This window comes from Chlamydotis macqueenii, chromosome 14 (genome assembly GCF_036417535.1).
Source record: "Chlamydotis macqueenii isolate bChlMac1 chromosome 14, bChlMac1.mat, whole genome shotgun sequence".
In the NCBI taxonomy this organism is placed as follows: Eukaryota; Metazoa; Chordata; class Aves; order Otidiformes; family Otididae; genus Chlamydotis; species Chlamydotis macqueenii.
In genome coordinates this window covers 15,551,194-15,577,695 of record NC_141569.1, presented here as the reverse complement: position 1 = coordinate 15,577,695, position 26,502 = coordinate 15,551,194, and the positions used below count along the sequence as shown (strand labels likewise).

Genomic DNA, 26,502 nt, shown 5'->3' with positions numbered 1-26,502 from the left:
CGTTCCCCATGAGCGGTCGAGGGTCATTTTGAAAGCACAAGAAAACCAGCTTGCCTTTAGTGCTGAACAAACGGAATATTTGAAATCCTGCCTTGCAGATCTTCAGAGCTAAACCAGAACCAAAGTAGGGAATTGCATCAAAACTGCCTCCCATTAAAAACAAAATCCAGGAGAAAGGCAGTTTGGGAGTGCTCCTTCCAAGCAGTTTTTCCCCATTATAACATGACAGGAGTTGTTGTACAGGAAAAAAAAAGGATGAGAGGGTTAATTGGAGCACGCATTTCAAACGAAACAGCATTTCCCCCCAGATGGAAACCTGCACCTAAAGCACACAGGTACACTATGCTTAAAACACAAAATACAGCTGGGGGGGAGAAAATGAGCGCAGATTAAAGCTATTTGCCTGCATGTAGTGAGGGTGCTCTTGCTGAAGAGCGAGGCAGATGCTGCGGCCGATCCCCATGCTTGCTCTGCCTTCACCCCAGCCCTCTCCATCAACAGCCCCTCTCCCCAGTACAACCCAGCAGATGATACAAAATGGGTGTTAGTTCAAAACCAGGGCGGTGCGGGAGGAGGAGCAGGGATCAGCCAAGGGCTCACAAGCTCTTTTCCCCATGGCACAGGGGCTGTGTCACACCCCAGTGGGAACCGGGCGGCTGCACAGCCTCCCACCTAAAATAAACTCATCCTAAACAGATCCCTTGGATATAGCAAAGCACACAGTGCCCTCTCCTGCCAGGAACCTCTGGTTTTTAAATATTCCCCCTCATCAGCCTTTTTGCCTTTCTTTAAGTGATGAAAAATTAATTTATGGCTCGCTTTTATAGGATGTTCGGCACAAACTGCCAGCAAGCTTGAACAAATTGTGCAATATTTCCTCGCAAGGCATTTGGGCTCAGGCAGCGCTGGCCACAGCAGCACAAACACAGACCCAACCGTGACATCTAGTGGGTAAGCGGCTGAGTGCTGCTCTTCTCCTCTGGAAAGAAAAGAATAAAAGGTCATTTTTTTTTCCCTTCCCACTCATTCCTGCACTCTGGCAAGAGCAGCCCCGTACATTTGCCAGCATCTCCCATGGGGAAGGGCTCCAGAGCCCCAGCCAGCTCCAGCCCCAAGCGTTGCAGTGGGGCAGCGGCTGTCTGCAGGGCCATAATGCAGCTCAGGCAGGGAAGAGGGCGATACCACAGGCAGCTGAAGCCCTGTGACAAGCAAAAAAAAAAAAAAAAAAAAAAAATTAAAAAATGCTCCCAGCTTTTTGCTGGGGTGATAGGAACAAGATTCCTGCTCTATTTCCAGCTGCCCAAAGGCAAGCACCCTTGTTTTCTGTGATGCTATCTAGCGGCAGAGCTCTGTTTTTACACACACAAACATGAGATTATGCAGACAGGGCCATACACAATATTCCTAACAAGCTGCAAAACCTGAAAAGCTCAGGTTCTTCCGGCATCGAGCCGCACGTGCCTCTTCCTCCCCTACTGCGATGTGGGAACACCTCCGTATGAGAACAAGCAGTATAAAAAGGCAAACATAGATTAAAAATTTAATTAGCTTTCAAAATCAAGTGATGGATGTTTGCTTTCTATTATTTTGTTTCTATTTATCTTTGCAAAAAAAAAAAAAAAAAAGATTGCTATCAAACAATACAGGACCGCTGCCAAAAGTTTAACAGCGCTCAGGCTCCTGACGCCGGCAACACCTGGAACCAGGGTCTGTCCCAGCCAGGAGTGATTTGTCCTGGGCCTCCTTCTGCAGGTGCAGAGAGATTTTCTTTGTTTCCATTTATTCACCGTATTTAGCACAGTAACTAGTCCATTCAGAGTTAAAAAGACCAAATGGGATCTGAAAAAAAAAAAAAAAAGCACAGGAAACTTGTTTTCCTCTTGCAGTTGAATTAAAAATAAAATCAGAGATGAGACTACTGGATTCACCATCCAACATCACGGGAGTCCAGGCTGGAAAAAGGAGCAAGAAAAAAAAACTTGTGATTCATTAAGGGCAAACCAAGATAGCACTAAATTCAATTTTAGATGCAAGGCATGTTGACCACAGGTAGTTTCGTTTAATGAAATATCAGTTCATGCATTTTTGTTGAGTTCTCGTTTCCAAACATAGCTCAAGACAAATCGTTCTGCAGAAAGTCAGCCCACAAGAACTGTTTCCTTCATTACAGCACAGAGCAGGTGCAGAAGCTCAGTCTGACTGTGTGCAAGCAAACAACTCATACAAATGTACGGGTCTGACCCAGCCCCAAAGGAACCGTAAAATATATCAAATTTAACAGAGACTTCAGGGTGAGCGTGTCATTGTTACCAAAGAGAATATTTCCCCAAAGAATTTCTGAAATTATTAAACTTCAGCCCCATCCATCCTGGCACCAGGCGCGCGGCTCCGAGCGCATCCCGCTGCAGAGGGTGCGGCGCCCCGCGGCGTTTCCCCAGCTCAGGACGCCTTCTCCAGCCCAACCGCGCCAGGGGCCCAGCAAGACGGGCTGACTCGGGAGCACAGTGCTGGTTTTTAGCTGTTACCTTGTCCAGCTGTTCTGGTGTACACCTGGTAGCGTGCTTTGGCTGCCCGCACGCACCGCACAGAGCTGTTTTGTCGCACTGAAATAGCTGAGACTGGCATAGGGAGATGCCGCACAAGCCGCGTGCAGATGACTCTGGTTTCTCCCTTCCTGGCAACTCAGCTCAACTCTACCACCAAGTTGAAGAGCAAAAAGTGCCGATAAACCTGGCTTACCAGAGTCCAGTTATCAGCTTTTTTTTTTTTTGTAAAGGAAGTTAGGAGCTTTTATCTAGGCAGTAACCTCCAACACGCACGTCCCTGGGCATCCTATTTGGAAGAGTTGCATCTCATCTGTCCGCAGTGCAAATGATACCCTGCAAAAGGCGAAGTGAGCGTACTCCAGTCTCTCTTCTAGAGCTCAGAGGTGATGCGGGGGAACAGGCAGCTGGCGCAGGACCAGAACCGAGGGAAGCCGAGTCCCACAGCTCGCCTGGAGGAACTATTTCAAGCATGTTAAATTTTAACCACACATGGCAGCATCTCTGCACGCCAGGGAGAGGTCATCGCAGAGAATCACAAGCTCCATCCCAAGCTGGCCCAAAATAAGAAACAATTTTTCAAAACATCCCAGCTCCCTGCAAGCTGAGAGTCTGGAACAGAGTTCTTCCTCTGCCTCAGGGCAAAAAAAATACACAGCGCTTTTCATCGCTGACCTTTACATTGCCAGGAAACTAGTACAAGCAGTCTTCTCTCAGAAGCCATGGGGAAGGTGAAAGGAGAGCGTGGCATGTGAGAAAGTGTAAATTCAGAGGGGTGGGGGAGATCAACGTTACATGGTGCTGTGCCTGATCAAGGTTCTAATTTGGAGAGGAAGCGCAGAGTAGATGAGATTCCAGCTGTCACCCCACAGATGTTCCTGTGACGGACTCTGTGCTCCTAACCTGGCGCTCGGCAGCCACCCCACAGAAGAGGTGTTATGGGACTAAGAATCACAGGGATGTGAGTTCTGAGAAATCAGTTGTCAGTACTGGCACACGCCGCAGAAAGCCACCTGAGATGCACAAACCCTTCTGTACCCTGGATCTATGACCCAACTGCAGGACACACACAGTCTCCTGCTTGAAGAAATCTTTTTCTGTGGAAGGACCCTCTGCATCTCCCCCTCACCTCCACCCTTGAAGCTGGCACCTATCCAGCAACCTTCAATGCCATTTTTTTATTCACTCACCTTCCTCTTTCCCCTCTGGCACTGCCAGCCCAGCTCACGCATTAACGTGTCACGGAGGAGCTGTCAGCTTCTTGACCCAGGGAGTATTTTTCTTCCTCGGTTCCTGCTATAAAGCCCCCTTGCCAGCAACGACCTCCAGGAGAAAGTGGAGAAGCTGCATCCTTCTCATCCCATGTTCATTACAGCATCAGTGCTGTCGTGCTTCAAGCCACCCTAGCACTCAAAGTGAACGTGTGAGGGGCAGCTGGGAAGGCGACTCCTTTAATCTCTCGTTGTCTTTTCTTTGCGCATCAGCTCCAAGATAACGCCAAGGTGAATAATTAGCAGAATCCAAAAATAAAGAGAGCTCTCCCAGAGGAGTACAAGCTGACGCAAGCGCCCAAGCCCACGCTAAGCAGCGTAAGGAGGGCGAAGCAGAGGAGCACTACACCCTACACCTTCACGTGATTTTCCCCACAGTCACCTTATCTCCCAGTTGGCTCCACATCCCAGTGGTGATTTTACAATTTCCTTGAGCAGTCAAGCATCAAGAGAAGGAACCAGTCGCTGTCCCAGTGCCAACACGTGGCTCTGGAGTTAGAATCACAGGACCAAGGGCTGCTCGTTCCCTGGCCTCTGCCCCACACGCTGAAAACCTGCTGCCTCCAAAAGGCCTCCCACAGGAGCCACCTGAACCAGTTCCAGTAATATACTGGCTCGGTGACAATGACCAGAGGTGACATGCCTCAAGCACACCTCTCTGAATTTCCTACATTCCGTTGACTTCCTTAATTTCACCCACATTAAGTCGTTATGGCACTGCAACCACAAAGGGGACCACGAAGGTCAGACCCCTCCCAGTCCTTCCACTCTCAAACGGGGACCAATAGCTGTCCCGCTTCTCCATCCTGACTTTGCAGAGGTGACAGACCTGCTCCCTCCCAGCCTCCCAAAGGGCAGCGAGCGGAGGTGCCTGCGGGAATCGGGGCCAGAGACGCTCCCAGTTGTGCAGCAGCAGCTGCTGGTCGGCACAGCTGCTGCCTGTCTTCTTAGGGGTGGGGAGAACACAGATTCATCAACGAAACCGAATCTGATTAATCAGACACTACAGCCATCTGTTAGATTATTAATAGACACAGAACTCACGCAAAGCCCTGGCGTTAATACTCTAGGAATATCTTTTTCTGTAGGAAAAGTTTAGGTTATCAGCAACTGCGGTGTTGGGTGGGGAGAGGAGGGTGTTGATTGCTGTGTTAAATCAGTTTATTATTTTAATTCTGCAAAATCAGATTAGTGTATTTCTCCACACCTTCCTCCAGTACAGCAGCTCACCCTCAGAAGGCTAAAGCCTTATTTACTTTTTTTAATACAATCCTCACCACAGGTCTTTAGATTCCTATAACATTCACCTCCCTGCCTGCTCATTCCCAAGGACTCTTCCTGGAGCACAGGTTAAAGTGAGAAAATGTCTCAATATCCGCCCAGCTCCAACTTCAACCAGGAACCCATCACAGCCTTGTCAGGTGTGCAGAGCGAAAACCAGGAGTTTTCACAAAGGAGATCAGCAAAACACTTCCAGAAATCCAACAGCCCTTAAACCAGCCCATTGTCACTTCTTGAACCAAGAGACTGAAGAGGTGGGGGTCAGGGAGAGGAAACAATTTTCCAGATTATTTTAAACCATCTCTGTTATTTTTGAGATATGCATTTAAACTGCATGCGTATTTTGCTCTTCCTTTTTTATAATCAAGTTATTTCTGTACTGTGCTCGGTTCTCTCGTGAGAACAGGCTGCTAAAATAAACACTCCACATTTACTCACATCAAATAGTTTTTCCAAGAGAAACTGGAATATAACTGACAAGTGGCCTGTTTTTCCTTAACCTCCAGCTTCTCGTCCTTGAGACTTCGTGACGGAGGAGCCAGCCGCCCTTGCTCGTGCCACCCGATTTGCTCTCTCCGAAGCGGACGCAGCGGGACGAGGCGGCACAGCGAGCCATTTCACATTCATGCAATTTTTCTCACACCTGCCCAACCAGATACAGTGCGGCCAAACCAGACGTAACGCATCTCTTTTCTAAGGCGCGCGAAGGGGAGCACAAGGAGCCCTGTCCTTGCGGCCTGCAAAGCAGGGACCCTGCTCCTCCTGCGCCGCAGAATTCACCTCCCCAGGCCGGGAATGAAACCAGTCAAGGGTGGACAGCTATCAAACGGGCCTCCCAGCGATGCCAGACAAAGCACACCAAAGGGACAGAGGGTAGGAAAGCAGGAGCAGTTCCTGGAGACGCATAAACCACCCATGAGGATAAAGGCGAGCGGGCGGCAGGCGGGCGCAGCAGCTCCAGACTTCGACCCGCTGCGTACAGAAAGCAAAGCTGGAGCCTGAAACAAGATCCAGGCTCCAGCAAAATGGACTGTTTCCAAGTATTTCAAAAAGCTTCAAGCAGCTGTGGGGAGGAAGAAAACTCTCACAGCCTGGGACAAGGCAGAGCGAGACAGACCCGCAAACAAGGTCTCCTCTAGAACAGCAAAGGCATTGAGGCTTCGCCAGTGCCCGGAGGGCACGGGTGGCGCTGGCTGGGCCCGCCGAGCAGGCTCCTGCTGCTGAACCATGTTTGAGGAAAACCCTCCTTCAAGACATTTGACAAGGCTTGGCCACCCAGAAGACTCCCAAGAAACCAACACAGCTGTAAGTCATGTTTTAGGGGACGAGGGAAACACAGGCCACATCCCAGCGCACAGCGGCAGCTTTGCTTCCTCCGGTGACCTGCCAGCAAACGCAACCGCCGCGCAGCACCGCCTGGCAAGCCTGAGGCTGCTGATGTCCAGGCAGAAGGCAGAGTATGAGTCTAAAATTGCAAGGTAAAGTATTTTTAAAACTACTGGGGCTCTGAGGGAAGGCATCTCTTCCTCCTGTATGCAACCACTGCAGGGTCCTTGTCTGTGAGCAGGGACCGTGGCTGGTGCTGCAGCCGATGCCTCCACGTGCCACTGCGAATGTCACCAGGGTCTGGTGCTACAGGGTGAGGTTACCAATTATTCAGTTATCTGAATTAATTCTCATGTCAAGTGCTTGAGGAACTCCAGAGCATCCATAAGATTTTTTTTGCAGGGCTGTGCAGAGCTCTTGAAAAGCCTCTGGTCTATGGTCTATTTTCTATTTTGTCTTAATCCAATATTAAGCATTTCCCTAGGGAAAAATGCATGGGCTTCTCGGTAGCACTAGCAGTAAGTCATTATTCTTTATAAATTGCAAATCATGAATTTTAACAACTCAGAGGAAAAGTGCTCATAAGTCTTTTCCCAATTTCTAAGATTAGAAATTGAATGGAGATTTAGCCATAGCTTGTTGCCAAAGGAAAAAAAAAAAAAAAAAGAAGAAACATTTCCAGGCTCTACTTTCCAAATAGTGCTGCTTTTCTATTGTGTAGTTAAAAGGAATGAACATTTTAAATATAATATTGTTAATTAGTTATAAGTTACAAGTATGTAATGTGAATTGACATAAAATACCTCAACACACACCACAGCAACAGATGGCAAGTGGGTAATGTTGAATTACACTTTGCCTTGAACATCATGTAAGGAAAAAAACCCATTTGGTCTTTAATTTCTTGAAGTATTCATCAATTTCTTCCTAGTAAAGTAACTGTTCCTAGGTTTTTAGTTTGTTTGGGTTTTTTTTTTTTTGTTTGGTTTTGTTCGTTGGTTTGGTTTTGTTTGTTTTGTTTGGTTTCTTTTTGTTTGTTTGTGTTTTTTTTAATCTCTGCTGTATTCTGTGTATGTTTTCCCTTGCAGTTCAAGGGACCTGCAATATAAGCAGAATCCTCAGTGTTTCCTAAAATATGTTGCATTGCCATTTGCTATTAGACTACTGTAGTATTTCATCCCAAAAAAAAACCCAAACCAATATCAAAACTGACTCCTTTGGCCATATGGTTACTTACGTTCACTGTAAATTAGGATAACTAAAAAAGGCAGCTTTTTATTTTAATATATTAACACCATGAACTGGAAAACTATTGGGGATGCCAATACTTGTGTTTATAGGAATGTATGTTAAAAAAGGCTAGCATTAAAAAAAGCCTATAGATTTATTAAGAAATGGGGAAAAATGCTATGATTTACAATGTCTGTCTTCGCAACAGCCTGGAGCAGCGGAACAGAGCGCTGCAGTCGGAGATCAAGGACATGCACTCAGAGCTGGGACAGCAGCGTAAGCGGTGCAGTCTCGTGGAGATGAGAATGCAAAACGCAGAGAGAGCAAAGGAAGATGCAGAGAGAAGAAATGAAATGCTCCAAAAAGAAATGGAAGAGTTTTTTGAAACTTTTGGGGAAATTAACAGATGGAAATAAGCAGGAGTGTGCTCAGTTTGAAATTGTGCTGAACTGTAGGAGAGAGAAAGGCCACATCCCGATTTCGGTGCATACTCCCATTTCAGAGGTGAAATATGAAATCCCACACCAAGAACTAGGCTGTCAGTTATGGAGTGAGCAGTGGGTACAAACCTGCTGGGATCCCTGAGCTCCGGGAGCTCTGCACCACCCTGCTAATGCCAGGAATGCTTTCCCTTACCACTGGAAAACCCTTTCAGGCACCTCACGCTACCAGCTCCCAAGCCAGCCTATGCAGCACGCAGGGGAAGCACCCTGGTATTTTTTGGCTAGCCTCCAGTCTTGTAATGGTGCACTAAATGCTGAAGGGGCCGAGTGGTTTTTATCAAGAGATGTCATGCCTGCTGGAGTGCTTTAGCAGCCACCCCAGAGGTCCCATAGGTATTTCATGGGCTTTAAGAGTGCTGAGCTCATACCTGCGTCCCAAAGTCAGCTGTTTCAGTTAGAGACAAACACAGAAACGCACCGAGACCACACACATCTCCCTGTAGCTCCCACCAGCGCTCACCCGTGCCTGGGATCCAGAGCTGCGCAGTTCTTGTCCTCTCCCTGAAGGGATACTCATTCAAGGAGGAGGAGGTCTCTTACAACGCCCATTTGCTCCCCTGGATTGTAAGTGGCCTCCCTACAGGACTCCCGTAAGAACATACTAGTCTTAAAATCCTCACTGGCAGGCTCCTTCTCTCACATCTCTTCAGAGCTACCTCTCTCCACACAAGGAATGCGTTAACTATTTTGATACCAGCATTAACGTATAAATATCAATAAAATAACCGCTGTTCTTTTAACCCACTGCAGAAGAAATTTTAATATGACCAATGGCATCTGTATACTTAAATCTGTACTGAATTCAAAGTTATACTTTATACGAGAAAAACGTGGTTTGTTATTTGCTCTTCAGCAAAATTAAATGTAACAGTGACCATCTAATTGGTAACTCAGTATCTCCATAAAACAGCTCATGATGTGTAAGCAGAAATTGCACAGATGTTTTTCTTCTTCCCCAGAGAAGAGCAAGCAGCTAATTTCAAGATCAAATATGAGTGAATCAAACCCACCAGTCTCATCCCACAAGGTTCATGGAGTGAAGCAGCCCTCCCCTATTCTTCCTCTGTAGCTGAAGCAGCAACCTGAAAAACATCCTACCATAAAATACAGGGGAGCTTTTGGATCGGCTGGGCATCCCTGCTTCATTAAAAACAATTCGAAAATCTTCACAAAAACCTTAAACGCAATCAGATCAAAGCAGCAGCTAAGTTTTGCTTCACTTTCCCCCAAGTTAGAGCAGACAGATTGCAAAGTGCCTGGAAATCTCATCACCATCTGCAAGAATACTTACCTCTTCCTCAAAATAGGTACAATGGAATTAATTTTTCAAGATAGCTGTACCTCTGCCTTACTCAGTGAGAACAAAATGAAAGCACAAGGCGCTCAAACTGAGAAAATTCTTCCAGAGTCCTTTGATATGTGTACTTACACACACACATATAGCCAGCAGCTTATCTGAAACCTGCAAGGAAGTCTGACAATCTCAGTACAATATTGTTTAAGCACATGGATGGGAACACAGATCTGTCACAATTATTAGGCAAGTGCCTGCAATTTAAAAAACAAACAAACAAATTTCAAAATATGCTTGGCAGTAAAACCAAATGCTGTTAATGTGTCCAAACATTCCAGTTGATCAGGAGAAAGCAGCTCCAATCTCTTAAAGATGTTCTTAATTCATTTTTCATGCCCATACTTACTTTTTGGTTAACTTGAAGCTAAAGTGGTAACTGAAACTTTGTTTTAAGACAACTGAGAGCATACATCATTTTGGTTACAAAACCCATTCCATTTCAACACAAGAAGAATCAAGAAGAAAACCCATTGCTACAGTAAATAAGACAGACTGCTCAAATCTTTTAAGTATACATATTTATTTGTAATTTTACAGTGGCTTTAGTACTGTTTTATTATAAGGTTTTTGGAGGAAAAAAAAAACCAAAAAGCTTTAGAACAAGGCTTTAACCAGAACTTCAGAACTAGTTATTGACAGTTTTCCTTACTATAAATTCTAGTTTCCTTAAAGAAAATCAATCCATAAAAACAAGGAAGCATGACTGCTGTCCATAAAAAAAAAAAAAACCCCAAAACCAAAAAACTTTATACTCATCCTGAAAACAAAGTCCAGCATCAGACAAAATAGCCACTGCATTGAAAGGAACATGTTCCTATTGCACAAGCATCAAGAATGAGATACGACAATCAAAGCCTAATTTCATAGGCAGAAGAGGCCACATGTATCTATATAATTAGACTTCAAAGCACATCTTTCTTCTGAAATTATATACCATACTATATCTAATATTAAGGCCATAAAATCAGAACACTGTAACAAGTGATAGGGCTTGATGCTACTTTTGGCGACGTTTGGTAAAGAGGAGGTGGGAAAGGGGGCCGAAAAAAGACGTACAGCGCATTCTGACGGGAGTTACAACTTGAAGGCATTTCAGAATAACTTCTCCAAGAACTAATTTTGGAGGGGGTGTGTTTTGAGTCATTAGATAAAACTGCATTTCATAACAAATCACTCGAGGAGCCTATTATGCTCTTTAATAGCATGTGTTCTGGAGTACACTGTAGAATACATCATCTGTAATTAACATCTGAATTTGTACGAAAACAATTATTTCTATTTATTATTCCCTCCTTAAAATAGACAAAAGTTTGCATAATCATCATATATTATCTTAATGACCATCTAAGGCTTCACTGTAGAGAGCTAACTGCACACAGGTATCTGATTTGCTCGGAATTAGGCATGTTGACTACAGTAAACTGCTAAAACCATCTGGGGAACCCAACATGTCACGTAGTTTAAAGGAAGGGACACTTACGTATTGCTATCTTTTCTAATTGTGTTCATTTTATCAGTGTATAAAACACACGAAAGCAATAGCTCCAAAGAAGCAGTAACTACCATGGAAATTTAAACATTTTACTTTAGGAAAATCTGGGAATCTGATGAAGCTGAAAATGCACATTAGTCATTTTATAAAGTTTGGCTTGCTACCATTTAAGAAAATATAGGTATCAAAAACAGAGAAATACACTGCTAACCATCTGTTACATTTTCTTTTAAAAAATTAGCACCAATTTAAGCATCTGAATTCATAGAAAAGGTAGTGACACACTTGGTTTTTCAAAAAAGTTTTTCCCCATTAGAAGACAATACAATAGCATACGCTCACGGGTATTAAATCAGCTTTGTTGTCAGTAACAAACGTGACTACTGCTTCAGGTCGTGAACATTAAACCGTTCTTACCCAATTACCTTCTCCTCTGCTTTTGTTATCCTATGAATCTCTGGAGTGCTGAACTACAGACCCACCCTGGGAACCAAAGACTTGCCTAAGCATACTGGAGAAAGCCTGAGCATTTTGGACTCGTATTTCCGAGCAGGGACAGCGTCTTCCTGTGGTACTCACAGAGCATCTACGGCAGCGAAGGCCCAATAAGCAGATGTTCTGGCCTTACCACAGCATACACAACTACCTTATGACATGTAGCCAAAAGTTAATAATTTTTTTTTTTGTTTTAGAAAAATAATCCTAGTGTTCATAGCTAGCTGACCTTGCTATAGGAACAAACGTTGCTGTATCTTTACGTAACAGACAGCTAGGTAGTCACATTGCTATTCAAGCCACCCTAGAGGCATCTGAGTACAGAATGTTTCTCAAACGATCTCTTACTATGTGGTTAAACTTCAGCCCATAAAAAATTTTCTAATTTCCAATCTCTGAAAACAGGTTTATATTTAAAAGGAACATGCTGATCAAATCTATAAGAACAGCAAAGATTGCAACCAAAATTTAAACACATTAAACATTTTTGTCATTCCTTTTACACCATATACTGGTTGTATTTAGAAGAATCCTAAAGTGCTTCAAACCCAGCAATTAATAAAGTTGATTTCTTTTGTGCAAAACTGCAAGCACCTTTTCAAAAAATAAGCAGCAGCATCAAGAAATAAAACCTTAAATAGTTAAATGTATTTTCTCTATTTTGTTTTGAATGGTTGGACCAAAATAATTTGCCATATTTTCCATAACAAATTGCAGAATAGTGCATTTTATTACTTTAATTTATACTGGATTTGTTATACATACACTGTTTGAAATAGCGGACCCAGGTAAATTAATATCCACAAAGCAACACTGTGGGATTGAAATCCAACAACTAAAATTTTAGCTACAAAAATAATCATTTTATAGAACACAAACAGAAATGATGGTTCTCTCTTCGCTTTCCTCCAAGGCTAATATGAGAAAAGATGGTTCACTTAAAACATTTGGTTAGCTCCAGACATTTTTAGCATGCAGAGTGGGCAAAAAATAAAACTGAATTGAGAAGTTGTATAATAAGCTTTTAGAACATTGCTATCACCCATGTAATAGACAATCTAAAATATATGTAAAATAATGAGCCAGATACACTTTTTCTGTCATATTTCAACATGTTAAAAAAATAATCAAAGACACTCTGGAAAAGCAAAGAAATCACTAGATTAATCCATAGGAACTCAAGTCCAAATTCTGCATCTGGGTGCGGGTGTCCCTCGATCAAAACCAGTTTTGAGCAGGAATTACACAATACACATCCCAGGAAAGAATTTGGTTCCCAGTATACGGTACCACTAACTTTAGCATCAAGCCCTGATAGAATCCACATGACATATGCAGAATATACAGACAAAGGCTGTTCAGCATTTACCCCACACCACGCCTGAAGTACTTCCATTTCAAGTGTGACAATTCCAACGGAACACTCCACACAAACTGTATTGCCGCAAGACTGAACCCGTACTCCAAAACGGCATTATATTCCGTAAAGATTTGTCTGCACTTTAACACCTGAACTTCCAGTGCACACCAAACCAGAGGACTGCACTTCTGCCAAAAGAAGGGTCATCCACTCAGATTCTGGAGATTCAGTACGTCAGCTGTATTTTTAACGTCCAAATCCTACTTCATTCATAAAATTACAATTTTAAGCCAAATACAATCAGATCTAAAAGGGAAACTGATTTAGTATTTAAGGTCCTTCCTTTAGGAAAGAAAAGTTAAACATATGGAATCTTTTTTTAAAAATTAATTTAAATATGCTCTGTTAGGACTTAACATAGGCAAGGAGAACCTCAAAAGCCCTCTGGTTCCTAACAGTTTTTGAAACTCACCAACCAACTCATTCATGTCTAGTTAAGGCTGAGTTATTTTGACAAAGAAATGCAAGCCCTTACTGGAAACATTACAACACTTGAGAGGCTGTTTGCAAACACTAGTTTCCCCTCATTAGACTAGTTTATTTTGTATGATTGATGCAGACAAAGCCTTAATTTTGACATTCATTTCTCGGGTTTTTTTTTGTTCAATAAAAACTAGATTTGTCATATCACAGTATTTCCTCAAAGCATACTCACAGGCTGCTTATCCAGATTTCAAAACACCAAGCTTCTCTAAGTTTTGGTTTTGTTTTTTGAGGAAAAATGATATGAGCACAGATGAAATGAACTGTTTGAAACATACTCCATTTCTGCAATGCCATTCAGCTACTCAGTGTTCATCTATTTAAAATGATGTTTCTGGTAAATAGTCTGATTGATAGCCACAGATCCTTCCCTTTTTCAGGTGAGCAGTTACGATTACAGATTGTATCTATGCTGACCACCACTTATTTTTAGTCATATTTCATAAATTGTTTATGTATACTGCAGTAGTGTTAACACTATACAAAGTCTCTCAAAGAAAAAGTAACACGTTTACAAAATTGAGCAGGTTTTTTAATATATATGTATATGTAACACACTCACGTATTCTTAATCTTTAAATACATATAAATATTTATAAATGCCAAAGTGCAAAAAAAAAAATGGTCAATTGCATCAGTTTACATACATGATTTTAGTATTAGGAATAAAAGTGATTATATTGCACACCAACCTCTCTAAAATTTTAAACCCCTGTCAAGTTACATGTGCATTTTGTTCTCCATCAATGATGAGGTTCTCACAGCATTGATGACCATTTCGCAAACGTGGCACTGAACTTTATCTGCAGTCAGGACTACAACTACGCATGTGTAATCTGCATGCAGTGCATTTACAGTATGTATGTGCACACTGAAACAGCATGGGAACCTCAGCATACATCTATCTGCATGCATATTTCTGAACAGAATCTGCATACGTGCCTTTGAGATCCATGTTCATTCAGTTTATCAGCAATTTGGTTTTGAATTATACTGGAATCAAAATCCACAATATTCACAGACATTGCATGCAGGCTCCAAAGGCAGCAACATTTCTGTAAAAATCTGAAGCTTCAATATATGCCACAGCAAGACGACATTAAACAAATAAGGTATGAGACAGCTTTTCCTACAACAAGGTTCACAAATAAGCTCAGTTAATCTCAGGGAGTTTTTTGTTCCAAGAGTACACGTTCAAGCTAACAGTACGTACTAGGAGATGCTCAGATACCAGTTCAAATCATGGAAATAGGGCAGTTGTGTTAAAAAAACATTAAGAGACAATTGGAGAAACAGAATAATTTAGGTTGGAAGAGACCTGGAGGTCATCTGGTCCTACTCCCCTTTGTTCTGAGCACCTCAAGTCCAATAGGAAAAACTAAACTCTGCGAATATCCAAAACACATGAAAATAATTTTTGTTGTGTTTTCTTCTAATGCAGTAACTGATAAAATGAATATAGCACAGTGCAACTTCAGTTGAAAGAGATTTTTAAAAAAATCATGACAAATGAAATACTGAATCACTAATGTTCATTTTCAATAGATGTCTTCAGTAATTTTAACTTACACAAAAATGCAAAAGAACAGCCACCTATACTGTCCTGCTATATCGTAAATAAGTATTTAAAAACTTTTTTTTTTCCAGTGACAAAAATATTTCACATACCTTAATTTATCTTTGGATACTGACAGTGTATCCATAGGTTTAAAACCAACCAAGAAGTAAAAATCCAAGGCCAAATGTCCTACAATTTAATTAAAGAAAATTCTAAAAATACAAGATTCCAGGTGACAATAAAGTTAACATCACACTAAGCACTTTGTTATTTTTAATTTTTTTTTTTTTAACCTTCTAGGACAGTAAAACCTTAATATTTTTGCTACAGCAAATGAAGCTATTAAAAAGGGGTACAATTTTAACATAAAAGCAATGTTTGCATAAAGGGAAATTGCTGCTTTTCTAATCATAAGGTCAGGAACAACGGACAAGTTTCTTTTACAAGAGAAATATGTCAGTAATGCAGTGGCTGGCTAGGCCAGTCTATTTTATAAGCTCTATTTATATATTCAAGTCAAGAGTATCTGGATCAACAGCTAAATACAGTGCCCTTAAGTGGTGGTTTACCTCATCTTGTACATCTCTATTACTCTGCTAGTTATATAGTTTAATCTCACATGCATGCGCACACACACACACACAAGATCCTTGAGCAAAATTTCACACCTGTGCACTCCAAAGTGAACGTGCACAAATTCACAAGTGGGTAGTACAAAGCCCTCCTCTACTGCAAATGCATTTTCTAATTCAACATATTGTGCACTCTAACAGGCAATGTTTTTATTACCTGATTCTGAAAATTGTATTGATAAGCCTGTATGGAAACAGTAAATAATCTCCTCTTCTTCTGTGATGCTGTATTTAGAAAAATATGTATTAAATATACTTTCCTCCCCCCGTATAAATAGAGAGGTTTTCCTAATGCAGGAATAGAGCTGAGCTCTGTTAACTAAATACTTAATTTATAAGTGACTCAAAACTACTCTATTTTTATTTTCTTAATTACTTGCTAGATAGAATGGACCCATTAAAAAAATGGAAAACACTTATACAGCTCTTTTTGAGGCTGCAAGTCGCTTCAATTCATCTCTCCTTTTACCAGAGTTTGCAGTGAATGAAGAGCATCACAGACACAACTTCCTTTTCCGTTTGTTTTTGTTAAAGGACCAGCATCACAAACTAGAAAATGTACATTTTAGCACTCTCTCCTCTTCTAAACAGGCACTGCTTCACAGTTAAGTCACTCATCCTTCCTTAAGATTTAATCAAGCCACTGTATCTTCCATCCACATTTAAAAAAACTGAAAAAGTTAGAGACACATACTCATAGGTGAAATACAAAGTAACAGCTATATTCTTTAAACTTCACATTTATCTCTTCTACAAGAAGACAGAATTGTTGGAAAGTGAAGATAGAAGGGACTCAATAAAAAAAAGTGCTATGTGGAGGAATAACTGCCCTTTAGACATAGTACTGAGAGCATTCAATGTGTGAATTCACACTTACATAAACACTCCAGTCGTTAAATAAAGCAAACTGCCACAGTCACATTAAAACAAACTTCATAGAGACTATACATTCAAAAAACTTACTTATGAGCAATACTGTACTAAAATGTAAACAACCATTGTGTCACAGAAGCCTGCCAGTTGGAACTGAAGATTCATGAACCTACTTAAGAGGAGTTATTGACTAGAAGTCTATTATAACTGCTCACCTGAAATAGGCTGAAACAAAGAAAAGCCTATAATAGTGTCTAAATTTTTTTTTTGTCATTGTTCTTTAGACATTGATTTGCTTTCATTCTACAACACTAAGCAGGCAATTTCATAACAACTGAGTAAAAAAACCAGGCATTACTTTAGCAGAACATGCAGAACATGGAGTTTTTCTACTTGGTTCCATTAACTTACAAGCAATTCAGGCCCAATGGAAGCAAGAGTTCTTTTCCAAAGTCAAGTCTGCAATCCTGGCTGATCATCGACATCCTTCAAGGGGTCCTGTCAAGGCATCGAGGCTGCTGTCTGTATCTGAGGCCAATGTTTGCTCTGTTGACATGGATGAAATGTCATTGATAGATGATGACTGTGAAGGACTGGTGTTGCTATTCACTGCTGCATCTGTGCTAAGTAAACCAAACATAATAAAATCTGAGGCAAGACAATATTGCAGGTACAAATAACCATACCTCTAGCCTCTGGAGCACCACTTTCCCCACACAGAATCATCATAGAATCACATGGTTGGATGGGACCTATAAGATCATCTAGTCCAACTGTAAATCCAACATAAATCCTTCAAAAATAAAGAAATTAATAAACAGTAGAAAAGCAAGCACTAGAGTTCCACAGCAGTCAAAACCCAAGGTGAACATCAAGAGGAGAATTTTATTTTTCTCCCTCTCCTGGAAGGAAGGGCAGCGAATAGTCACCTGAGTATCAAGTAACCTAATAAATACAGCTCAAGGTGTTGGACACACAAGACTTCTTAAGTTCTCCTACAACTTACTCCATAACAACGAAAAACTACTACCCACAGATGTCCAAAGGCTGATCAGAATCAATTCTTGAACAACAAAACTTTTACCTACCTGGATTATTAAGTGGGATTTCCTCATTCGCTAGTGCAACAGATCAGCACTGTGTATCATAGTTACAGGAGAACTACTGAAACAATGACTAACCTGAGGGCTGATCTTTTACCACACCATTCTTGCTCCTTTCTTCCCAATCCATTACTTCTTTGTATATTAATTCTTAAAAGAGAAGGGCAGGAGGAATCAGAGAAGAGATAGAAAAAAAATGTAAGATACTGCATATTTGTATATAATTCACATATGTGTAAAGTTACAAAGAAATAGTTAAGGGTCAGCCTGGAAGTACAATTGTACAGGTGCTTTTTTTTTTTTTTTTTGCCTTTTTTCAATCTTTGCCATAGGCAAAGATTAAAGAGTTCTACAGATTTTCTTTATGCATCACAGAAAGACACTAAGCATGTACCAAACATATATTTTATAAATAGAATAGTTGTCCTTTTAAAAATAACAACTATCTCATTCCAAAACTTCATGCATGAAAACCCTCATTTACTAATCAAGGATGATTTAAGACACAGGCACCTGAACAACAACAACAAAAATCAGATCTGTAACTTTAAAGGAGCACCCATTACTCTGTTTCCTATGTCTGTAGGACAGTTCTGATGGCCTACTTCAGCCCCTTCCAGAGCAAAAGGATTACTACTGCTGCAGAGCATCAGGTACACTGTAAATTATACCTTCAGTCAACTCACAGTAGCTTGGGAGCCTTAATGTAACTAAGAGTAACAATATTTAAATAGATTAAGACCTCTTTAATTTTAAGTAACAACATTTACAAATGGATTCAGTTAGATTTAACTGATGCATTTTAATTTTCTGCCTTGCATTAGTCCAAAATAATTTAAAGTGTACCTGTGCAGGCAAGCCCTAAAGAAAATATATATAAACCAGAATCAATACCTGAAATTTATAAAGCTATTTTACAATAGCAAGCAACTTCCAAAGTACTAAGCAAAGATATCTATCTCCATTGGTCCTCTGATGGTGGATGTGTAAACTGTGAACTGCCTCACCACTTCATGTTTTTGACCAGAACTATAAGGTATAATTGATTTCAACACCACCACGCTGTTTATTATTTTAAGCCAACAGCTTAACCTATTTAGTCAATAAATAAGCAATGACGAAAGGTAAAAAAACACCAAAGAACTATTCTGCTATTTAAGACCTCTAGAACAAATGCAGTAGTAAATATTGTCAAGAGATATGGTTTCAACAACACACACTGAGCAGAGGCACATGTTGCTCTTTCAATGAATTTTCTATCAGGAAATAACCCACTGAGATTACAAACATTTAATAATAAAATGCTCAGAGGAAGGGAAGGAAAAAAGAAAAGAAAACTGCAGCATTTTGTTGAACAGACTTCAGAATGTTACATGTATATACACACATACACATACATGCATGTGTACGTGTATATATATTTATTGCCACCAGCAGTACTGCGTAATTGGAACAGTGGGTTCCAGTCAGTTACACAGTCTGGCACACATGTACTGCAAGCCACACATTAACAATACCAGTTATTACAACTGGTGTCATTTGTCATGCTCACTTTTTACCTTTCCATTCTTCAATCGCATGTTCTCTTTCTTCCAATTGTGCATCATAGATCTGAGGTGGAGGCTACAAAGAAAAAGTGAAGTGTGTCTACTACATCAAATTAACACAAACAATCATAGCTAAAAAAAACCTTAAAATTACAGATTTTTTAGCATTTTGTCATCTTCATCTTTGGCAGTCTATTTCCTATACCTCAAAGACATTCACGTTACAGCTCCAGAATTTACTTTTAAGTCCTGCCTCCCACTGAAAGGCTGTTTAAAAGCACCAACTAAGATTAAACTCATTGTAAGGCTTTATGTGGCCTTAGAGAAAGTCCCCTTTTCAAAAAGCCCTAGGTTACCACCAAATAGGCAACAATCACTTTCAAAATCATATCAACTCCACTCCAGCAGCTGTTCTTCAGGTGATTCTGCCCCTAATGTTGATCTGAAAGCTTTATGTGTGGCTTTTGCTAGCCAAGGAATGAGTTCAAAGCATGCTCTTGACTAAAACCAAAAGGTATTCTTCACAGTTATTAAACTGATATCTGAAAATTTATTTTAAATGCAAACTTACAGCTTCTGCTTCAGCTGGATCATACCAGACAGTAATATAAGGGTGACGTAAGGCTTCATCTACAGAAATTCTCTTGTCTGGATCTACTACAAGCATTTTTGATAATAAATCTCTAGCTTGGCTGGCTAGAAAGTAAAAATGGAAAGAACACACATGTAAAAGAGTTGCAGAGTTTAACGTCTGACACAAAAATGAATACTTGGCACACAGGACATACACTGTAACAGACTTCACTGCGAAAACAGGCCCAGAAATCCAAGCTTTCCTGTACAGCTACATAATTGTTTTTTAAAAATTAGGTCTGCCTCTTTAGTGTAAACGGTATTTTGCTATTATCCAAAATAAACTCTGCAGCTGATACCAACCAACCTCAACTTTAAACAGTTCTGCTGTTACACAGTTCACAATTTATTTGGCACTAACTACTGAACATCAAACACACCAAGCATTTTTTATAAGCTTTAAAAAAATACATCTTGGTACAGTAGTGATCTAATTTATGTGATATCAAATTAGTTTTGCTTTTAAAGGTGTTACTGCACGGTAACTGGCTACTCATTGTTGCAGTGGCATTTTACTGACTTTTTTATCTGAATTATCATTGTAATAATAAAATAGACTGTAACAAGTTACCTCATTAAAAAAAAAATAAAATTGACTATCCAGAGAATAAGGTGGAATTTTAAAATCAGTAACTATCTAAAGTCAAAGTATAGCCAAAATTAATTATATACACACACGAACTAGAAAAAGATAATTACAAATAATCTCCATAAAAGTATTACTGTCAAAGAACATTTAAGTGACAGACATTATTCAATGGATCAGAATTAAACAGAATACTCAGAACAGGGAAATAGTTCTGTATTTAAAGACTGCTACTAAGATTTCAGGACATGTTATAAATGAAAGAAACAGAAGGCATACAGCTTGTAATATTGACACCTATTACAGTAATTTAAAAAATAATATAAAATGTTTAAGTGGATTGTAGACATTTTAAATTAATAAGTTTAAAAAGAGAAAAAGCTTGCCTTACTTTTTAACTTGTCACGATCAGATTCTGATGGAAATATCCAGTCTGGGAAGAGCTCTTCAAATTTAATACCAGGATATTTTGGCCTGTTTTCTACATAATTCCTCACTGTAGGCTGTAGTTTCTTCATGAAGTCTGCCGATGGTGTTCCTAACTGTTCAATAACTTTATTCCATTGATCAATATCTGCACCGTATCTTTAGGAAAATCAGCTGAAGAATTTGAAGTCTGCACTACACAAAAATATCACTTACAGAAATCTGAAAAGTTAATGAAAACTTGAACAAAGGACGCATATGAACTTCATTCTAGCACCAACGGTATTCTGAGCTGCCATGCAAAAAGCCAGATTGACATAGAAATAAGACTCAGATTTTATAATCATAAGGACAGGCTAGAAGTGCTGCACAATGCATTATGCTTAAGTATCTTCTGCTAATTATTATCTATTAGCTAGTATTGAAAACAAGACTTTTTCAGACACCAAAAGCAGCCTTATTTGGCAAGTCTATCCATAGCAAAACAGCTATAAGGACAGAAAAGAAAGGCTGCTGCTGAATCTTCTGAAGTACAACACACTACCATGAACACTGAAGATTCTTGAGGGCAGGGAAAAATATATGAAAAAAACTGAAGCACAAGTACATCCCATTCACAGTGAGGAATTTTGTGCCTGTCTGCTAAAGAAATTAGGCTTTGGGTGGTAGAGTTTTTGGGGGAGTTGCCTGGATGGTTGGAGGATTTTTGATGGTTTTTGTTTTGTTTTATTTTTCAACTTCAAACAAGGTTGAAAGGGGTTCAAAGGAGGTTTTTAACAGGTTCTTTGGTTTAAAAAGTGTAGTTTTTAAGTATTACCACAGTTGATACTCTGTTCTTAAATTCAGAATTTAAATATTTTATACGAATTGCATTTACAAGCCACAAGCTGAAGTTGTGCCTCATGTTTCTTCTGGACTGTCCCTTCTCCCTCTTTCAAGTGAAGACATTTCCCCTAGATATGGTGACACTCGTTCTGGAGATACCAGAGTCCACTCTGAACAAGCCTAGTCGGGTTAACGAAGCTCATTTAGCACACTGAGAAGACACTGCATTAGTATTCCTGATATTTAAGCTTATTCAGACTTACACTTTACAGTTTTCTGATAAAGAGAACATGCAATTCCAGACGAGTCTAACCACTGACCTTGCAAACATTCATAGCTAAATTCATAACCTAGCACTTCAACCTATCCATTCTCAGACAGATTCTGTAACAAAACAACAAATTTGTTGCACTTTGAATTAAGATGTATTTAAAAAACAGAGAGGCTTTTATTTCAGTTAGTGTGCCAAGAATATAACTAGAAAGATATGCATAGTCACTGCTTCATGCTAAGACTTTGGACTTCTGATACAAAGATTGAAAATTATATTTGCTTACTGAATATATACCAAAGGAAAAACTATATTAAAATCAAAATTAAGAAGTCAATATTGTTAACTGTCATGCTAAAACAAAGCACATACAAAGGAAATTTTAACATACATCAGGAAATTTTGTTCGTAGCTGGAAAACTGATTTCAGTGAGATCTCCACCAATCTAAATTCAACAAGATGCTTTTTCTTTGAGTAACAGCAGTGTCTATTGTGGTCTCAGAGCATGGAGGGCAGAAGAACTTAATGACCTATCCCATTTTAGTGATAAAAACTGGAAAAAACAACATCTCATTTGGATTGCTTCAAAGTGCTTTACAGATACTGAAAACTGGAAAAAAAGCAAAACAAACCACTCCAATATAGAGGTGAACTTCAAACAAGCTAAGCCTGTTATCAGAAACCCAAGTGGGAGAAAAACCTCAATTTCAATGTAAAGCACCCAGAGCATGCAACGTGAACAACTTACAACCCACAGCAAAACTACCCTTCCTGTACTAGTGACAGCAAGGTCAGAAGTAACCAGAACAGTTTATAGTCCATGCCAAGTACGCCTGCCTACTTTTTGGGACTCTGGAAGAAAAACTGGCAACAGTCTTACTACAATCACAAAAAAGCATGATTTTTCCCACAAAAGCATGAATACCTCCTCATGCTTTTTGCATCAGTCAGACAACTAGTTTCCCTCACCCCTTGGACTGGAAGAGCATTGAAACCACTCTGGTGCTGCTAGGCTTTCCATTATTGCATCTTAGGAATCTGTGTTGCCTGTTTTTTCCAAGTTTCTCATTTCCAATGCAACAACAACTGCCAGTAACTCAGGCCAGTAACTGTAAGACCCAGTTCATCCTTCACAGCATTAGTCAGGAGCAGGCTCAGTGCATCCATCGCCCTGGCAACATGGAGCACCTCGGTCCAGCCACAGCACAAACCCACCCCACAAAAATTTGAAAGATTCATGGCCATGCACACCAGCATCCCCCATAAGCCACACTCAAAAAATCCTGCAGCTGAATGTAAAAGAAAACAACAATCTGACTGAAGCAGTTATCAGGCAGGAAAAGTTTCAGCAACACAAACAGTTACTGGCATTTCACATTAAAGAGAACTGCAAGTCTTGCAAGAGGAAAAAAAACCCTGTAAGCACAGCTGGGCACTTTGATAAGACACTGGGGGAGGAGACTCCTTGAAACATAGACTGGTGGAGCTTGAGAGACCCCCAGAGAACCACAAGCGGTAACTTGCATTTTCAGCAAGTACGGACAAAATTTCCTTCATTTATTCACGAATAAATCAAAATAGCCCATGCTGACATGCAGGTGAACGACACATAACATACATGAAGAATTGTGTTAGGTTGGTCTGAAGGCTTCAAAAGGTAAAACAATAAATATAGAAAGGAAGAAAGGTGGAAAACAAAAAGACTTATTTAACAATTAATCATTTTTACTACTAAATAATGCATGATCAACTGTTGAAGATTAGTGTCATGAAATTTAGCATTAAAATTAAAAGTCCTCCTCTAATATACGTAGGTATCTGAACTTGTACTTGCTATTTTTAGTGGTGGACTCAACTCTCCCTTGCTGATAAGCAAAAATATTATACTTTCTTCAAAAGCTTGAACCACAAGCAGCTATAGCTTCTTACGACCTACAGCCATAACTGGTAATTGTGGTTTAATTACATTGTCTAGACTTTATTTATTTACTAACCATTTGGAACATCTAGTCCTACAACACTACTACTTCGTAAGATATTATTTATAAAGGATGAAATTGGTTTTGCTCCAATTTTTATAATTGGAATTTGATCACGAGTCAAATGTTTTAAATTTTGTTTCTAGGGAAATATTTTTAAATACATCAAAATAGTCAAAGAACATTTACTTTACTAAATGATCACTTCTGTTCACTTAACACAGTGTAAAGACTTGTTTGTGATCCCATGATGTATTATTGAGATTTCCAATCTCTAAGGCATAAAAATATATGTGAGGGTTTTGTTTGATTTTAATACAGTAAAATTTCCTACAATCACTATCTTACAAGAAAGCACAATTTTATCAAGACAAATCTGGGTCAAAAATATTGGAAGGAGGAATGGAGGAATAACAATCTCAGAAAAAAGTAAGCCCAAAATAAATTTTTCATAGAATGAAAAGAACTCCAAAAAGAAAAAAAAGTTTTTATTTTTATAATAAACAATAGTAATTAAAAAAACCCAAACCACTCTCTCATGCAGTGTGCTTGCAATTAGGACACTGCTGTCCAGCAAGTGCTAATAAGCAAGGAAAAAAATCTGACTGAAACTAAAAAATTGTACAATAAAAAAATTAGTCTACTGTTCAAACAAATAGTAAGCAAAATCCATGCATAGTAAAAAAATAGCTTTGTAGGCTTTTGTTTATAACACTTATCTACAAAGAACAAGAGTAAGAAAATATACTTACTGCTATTTATTTTTTAAACCTAACAGTATTGTTTTTTTAAGCTGCAAAAGCTGAAGCTCTTAATATAATTTCAATGGATTCAGCTAGTACAAATGACATTAAATATAGTCTACTAAGAAAATCAAATGGAAAGCTCAACAATTTGGTTAATGACACTAATTTCAAATAGTACAGTAGATCTATTAAAACACATTATTGCAAATATTGCTTATACTTTTATACAGATCAAAATAATTGTGTTTCTGTTGGAAGTGGAATGGGCTTCAAGGATGACTAGGGAAGGATACGATCAGTGCCTTGGAATATCACACAACCTTTCACCAATTCTCCCATGATGCACCCAACTGACCAGATATCAACTGAAAGTAAAAATGAAATGATCAAATTATGAAGTATCATGAACGAAAGTGAGGAAAAACAAACAAAAACATCTAGCATCTACAGTAAAACACAACAATGTGGAAAACCAAACTGCTAACATGAATTTTCAATCATATCAACACCAAATGACTGTTCCTAGATTTTGTTATTAGCATTTCGAAAAATATAATCAGGATTTACATTTCTGAAATGACCGTGAAGGATACAATCTCTTCCTGGGAACAGGACTTTATGGAGGACCATTTCTGCCATAATGCACCCAACAGACCAGATATCCACTATCATATGTTAGGTGCAACAAGGACAAAAGATTAAAGAGGTTTTAAATATGACAATTATGGATTTGTACGCTCACACTGTATTCCTACTGTCTTCACACAATTTATTTTTTGTCCCATCTAGAGCAGCCTCTACTAAAGTTCTGATCCACATCAGCACTTGCTCTACAAGCTGCTTTGCGCACTAACGAAAGTTTTTTTTCATTATCAGTGGCCCAGCAAGGACCTGTCAGTCCTTTGTTTTATGCAACCAAAGTTACATGTATACAAAAAGTATCCTTAAGCCCCTGTGACAAAGCAAAAAGATGTACTAGCATAGAAGTCCAGAGGAGGCAGCATATTACTCCACAGCTAGTAAAAATCAGCAGGTAAAACCCCCAATAAGGCAAGTCAAGGACAACCTCCTTGCCAATTTTGTTAGCTAAACTTTCAATACATAATAGCTGTGTTGTTTTTGATAATATAACACCCAGCCTCTGAGTGCTATGCAGATTTAAGAGAGTATAAGATATCATTTATCTTAGGGAACTGAAACAGATTTTCATAAAGTAATCAGAGAAGCAAAAGGGGACAGACTGCTAAAAGAAGATGCTTCAGAATAAAATCACATTGATAAAAGAGTTTATTATCTACAGACTGATGATTGCTAATTTTTAACATCATTCAGCATAAGTGTCTAACCAGGTTGTTTTTTTTTTTTTGTAGGATTAAAAATGGCAACAAGACAACAGATGAAAAAATAACAATAGCAGCATACATTAAGTGGAGATAGGCATGGAGAGTAGAAAACTAGTATATTCTCCAAAGTTATTACAGTGTAGGTTTTGTTATTTCCAATATCATGATTAACGTACTCTAACAACAAACACGGCAGGGGGAAAAGAGTCCTTCTCCCCAGCTTTAGCTGTTATGTTCTGAAACAGATACGCTATAGACAAAAGATTTAAAGCATTACTCCAGCAACTTACCGTTCTCTTTATATCCCATTCCAAGGATAACCTCTGGCGCTCTGTAATACCGTGTTACTACATACGGAGTCATCATGAAATTAGTACATGCTGTTCTTGCCAGTCCAAAATCAAGGATTTTGAGCGTACAATCTGATTTTACTACTATGTTGCTGGGTTTCAAATCCTAACAAGAAATAACTTCAGTTAAGGAAGGACCAACATACAGAATAATGCACAACCATCCTCCACAGTTAACATACGCCAGCGGTTCACTACACTGCACATTTATTTATACACAGACTAGAGACA

The 26,502-nt window shown here is 39.5% G+C and overlaps 2 protein-coding genes across 14 annotated transcripts in view; one reads left to right on the top strand and one right to left on the bottom strand.

The window, feature by feature from the left end:
- The first annotated feature begins 5,605 nt into the window (after positions 1 to 5,605).
- On the top strand, positions 5,606 to 9,051 carry LOC147598999 (rho GTPase-activating protein 24-like). Its single transcript, XM_086759021.1, has 2 exons — positions 5,606 to 6,573; positions 7,860 to 9,051. The coding sequence occupies exons 1-2, from the start codon at positions 6,323 to 6,325 to the stop codon at positions 8,065 to 8,067; spliced, it is 459 nt and encodes a 152-aa protein (XP_086615147.1). The 5' UTR covers positions 5,606 to 6,322; the 3' UTR covers positions 8,068 to 9,051.
- Positions 9,052 to 10,009: 958 nt separating this feature from the next.
- Positions 10,010 to 26,502, bottom strand: part of MAPK9 (mitogen-activated protein kinase 9) — a 30,767-nt gene continuing 14,274 nt past the window's right edge. For 11 of the 13 annotated variants that reach the window (XM_086759257.1, XM_086759258.1, XM_086759259.1 and 8 more), the window contains 7 exons: positions 26,212 to 26,377; positions 24,872 to 24,943; positions 20,722 to 20,904; positions 19,683 to 19,807; positions 19,124 to 19,187; positions 17,643 to 17,714; positions 10,010 to 17,079 (listed from right to left, as the gene is read on the bottom strand). In XM_086759257.1, coding sequence (XP_086615383.1) covers positions 16,937 to 17,079; positions 17,643 to 17,714; positions 19,124 to 19,187; positions 19,683 to 19,807; positions 20,722 to 20,904; positions 24,872 to 24,943; positions 26,212 to 26,377 — 825 coding nt within the window. In that variant the 3' untranslated portion in view covers positions 10,010 to 16,936. Of the gene's footprint in view, positions 17,085 to 17,637; positions 17,715 to 19,123; positions 19,188 to 19,682; positions 19,808 to 20,721; positions 20,905 to 24,871; positions 24,944 to 26,211; positions 26,378 to 26,502 lie in introns of those variants that run through there. The other 2 variants (XM_086759261.1, XM_086759262.1) reach the window with 2 other exon arrangements.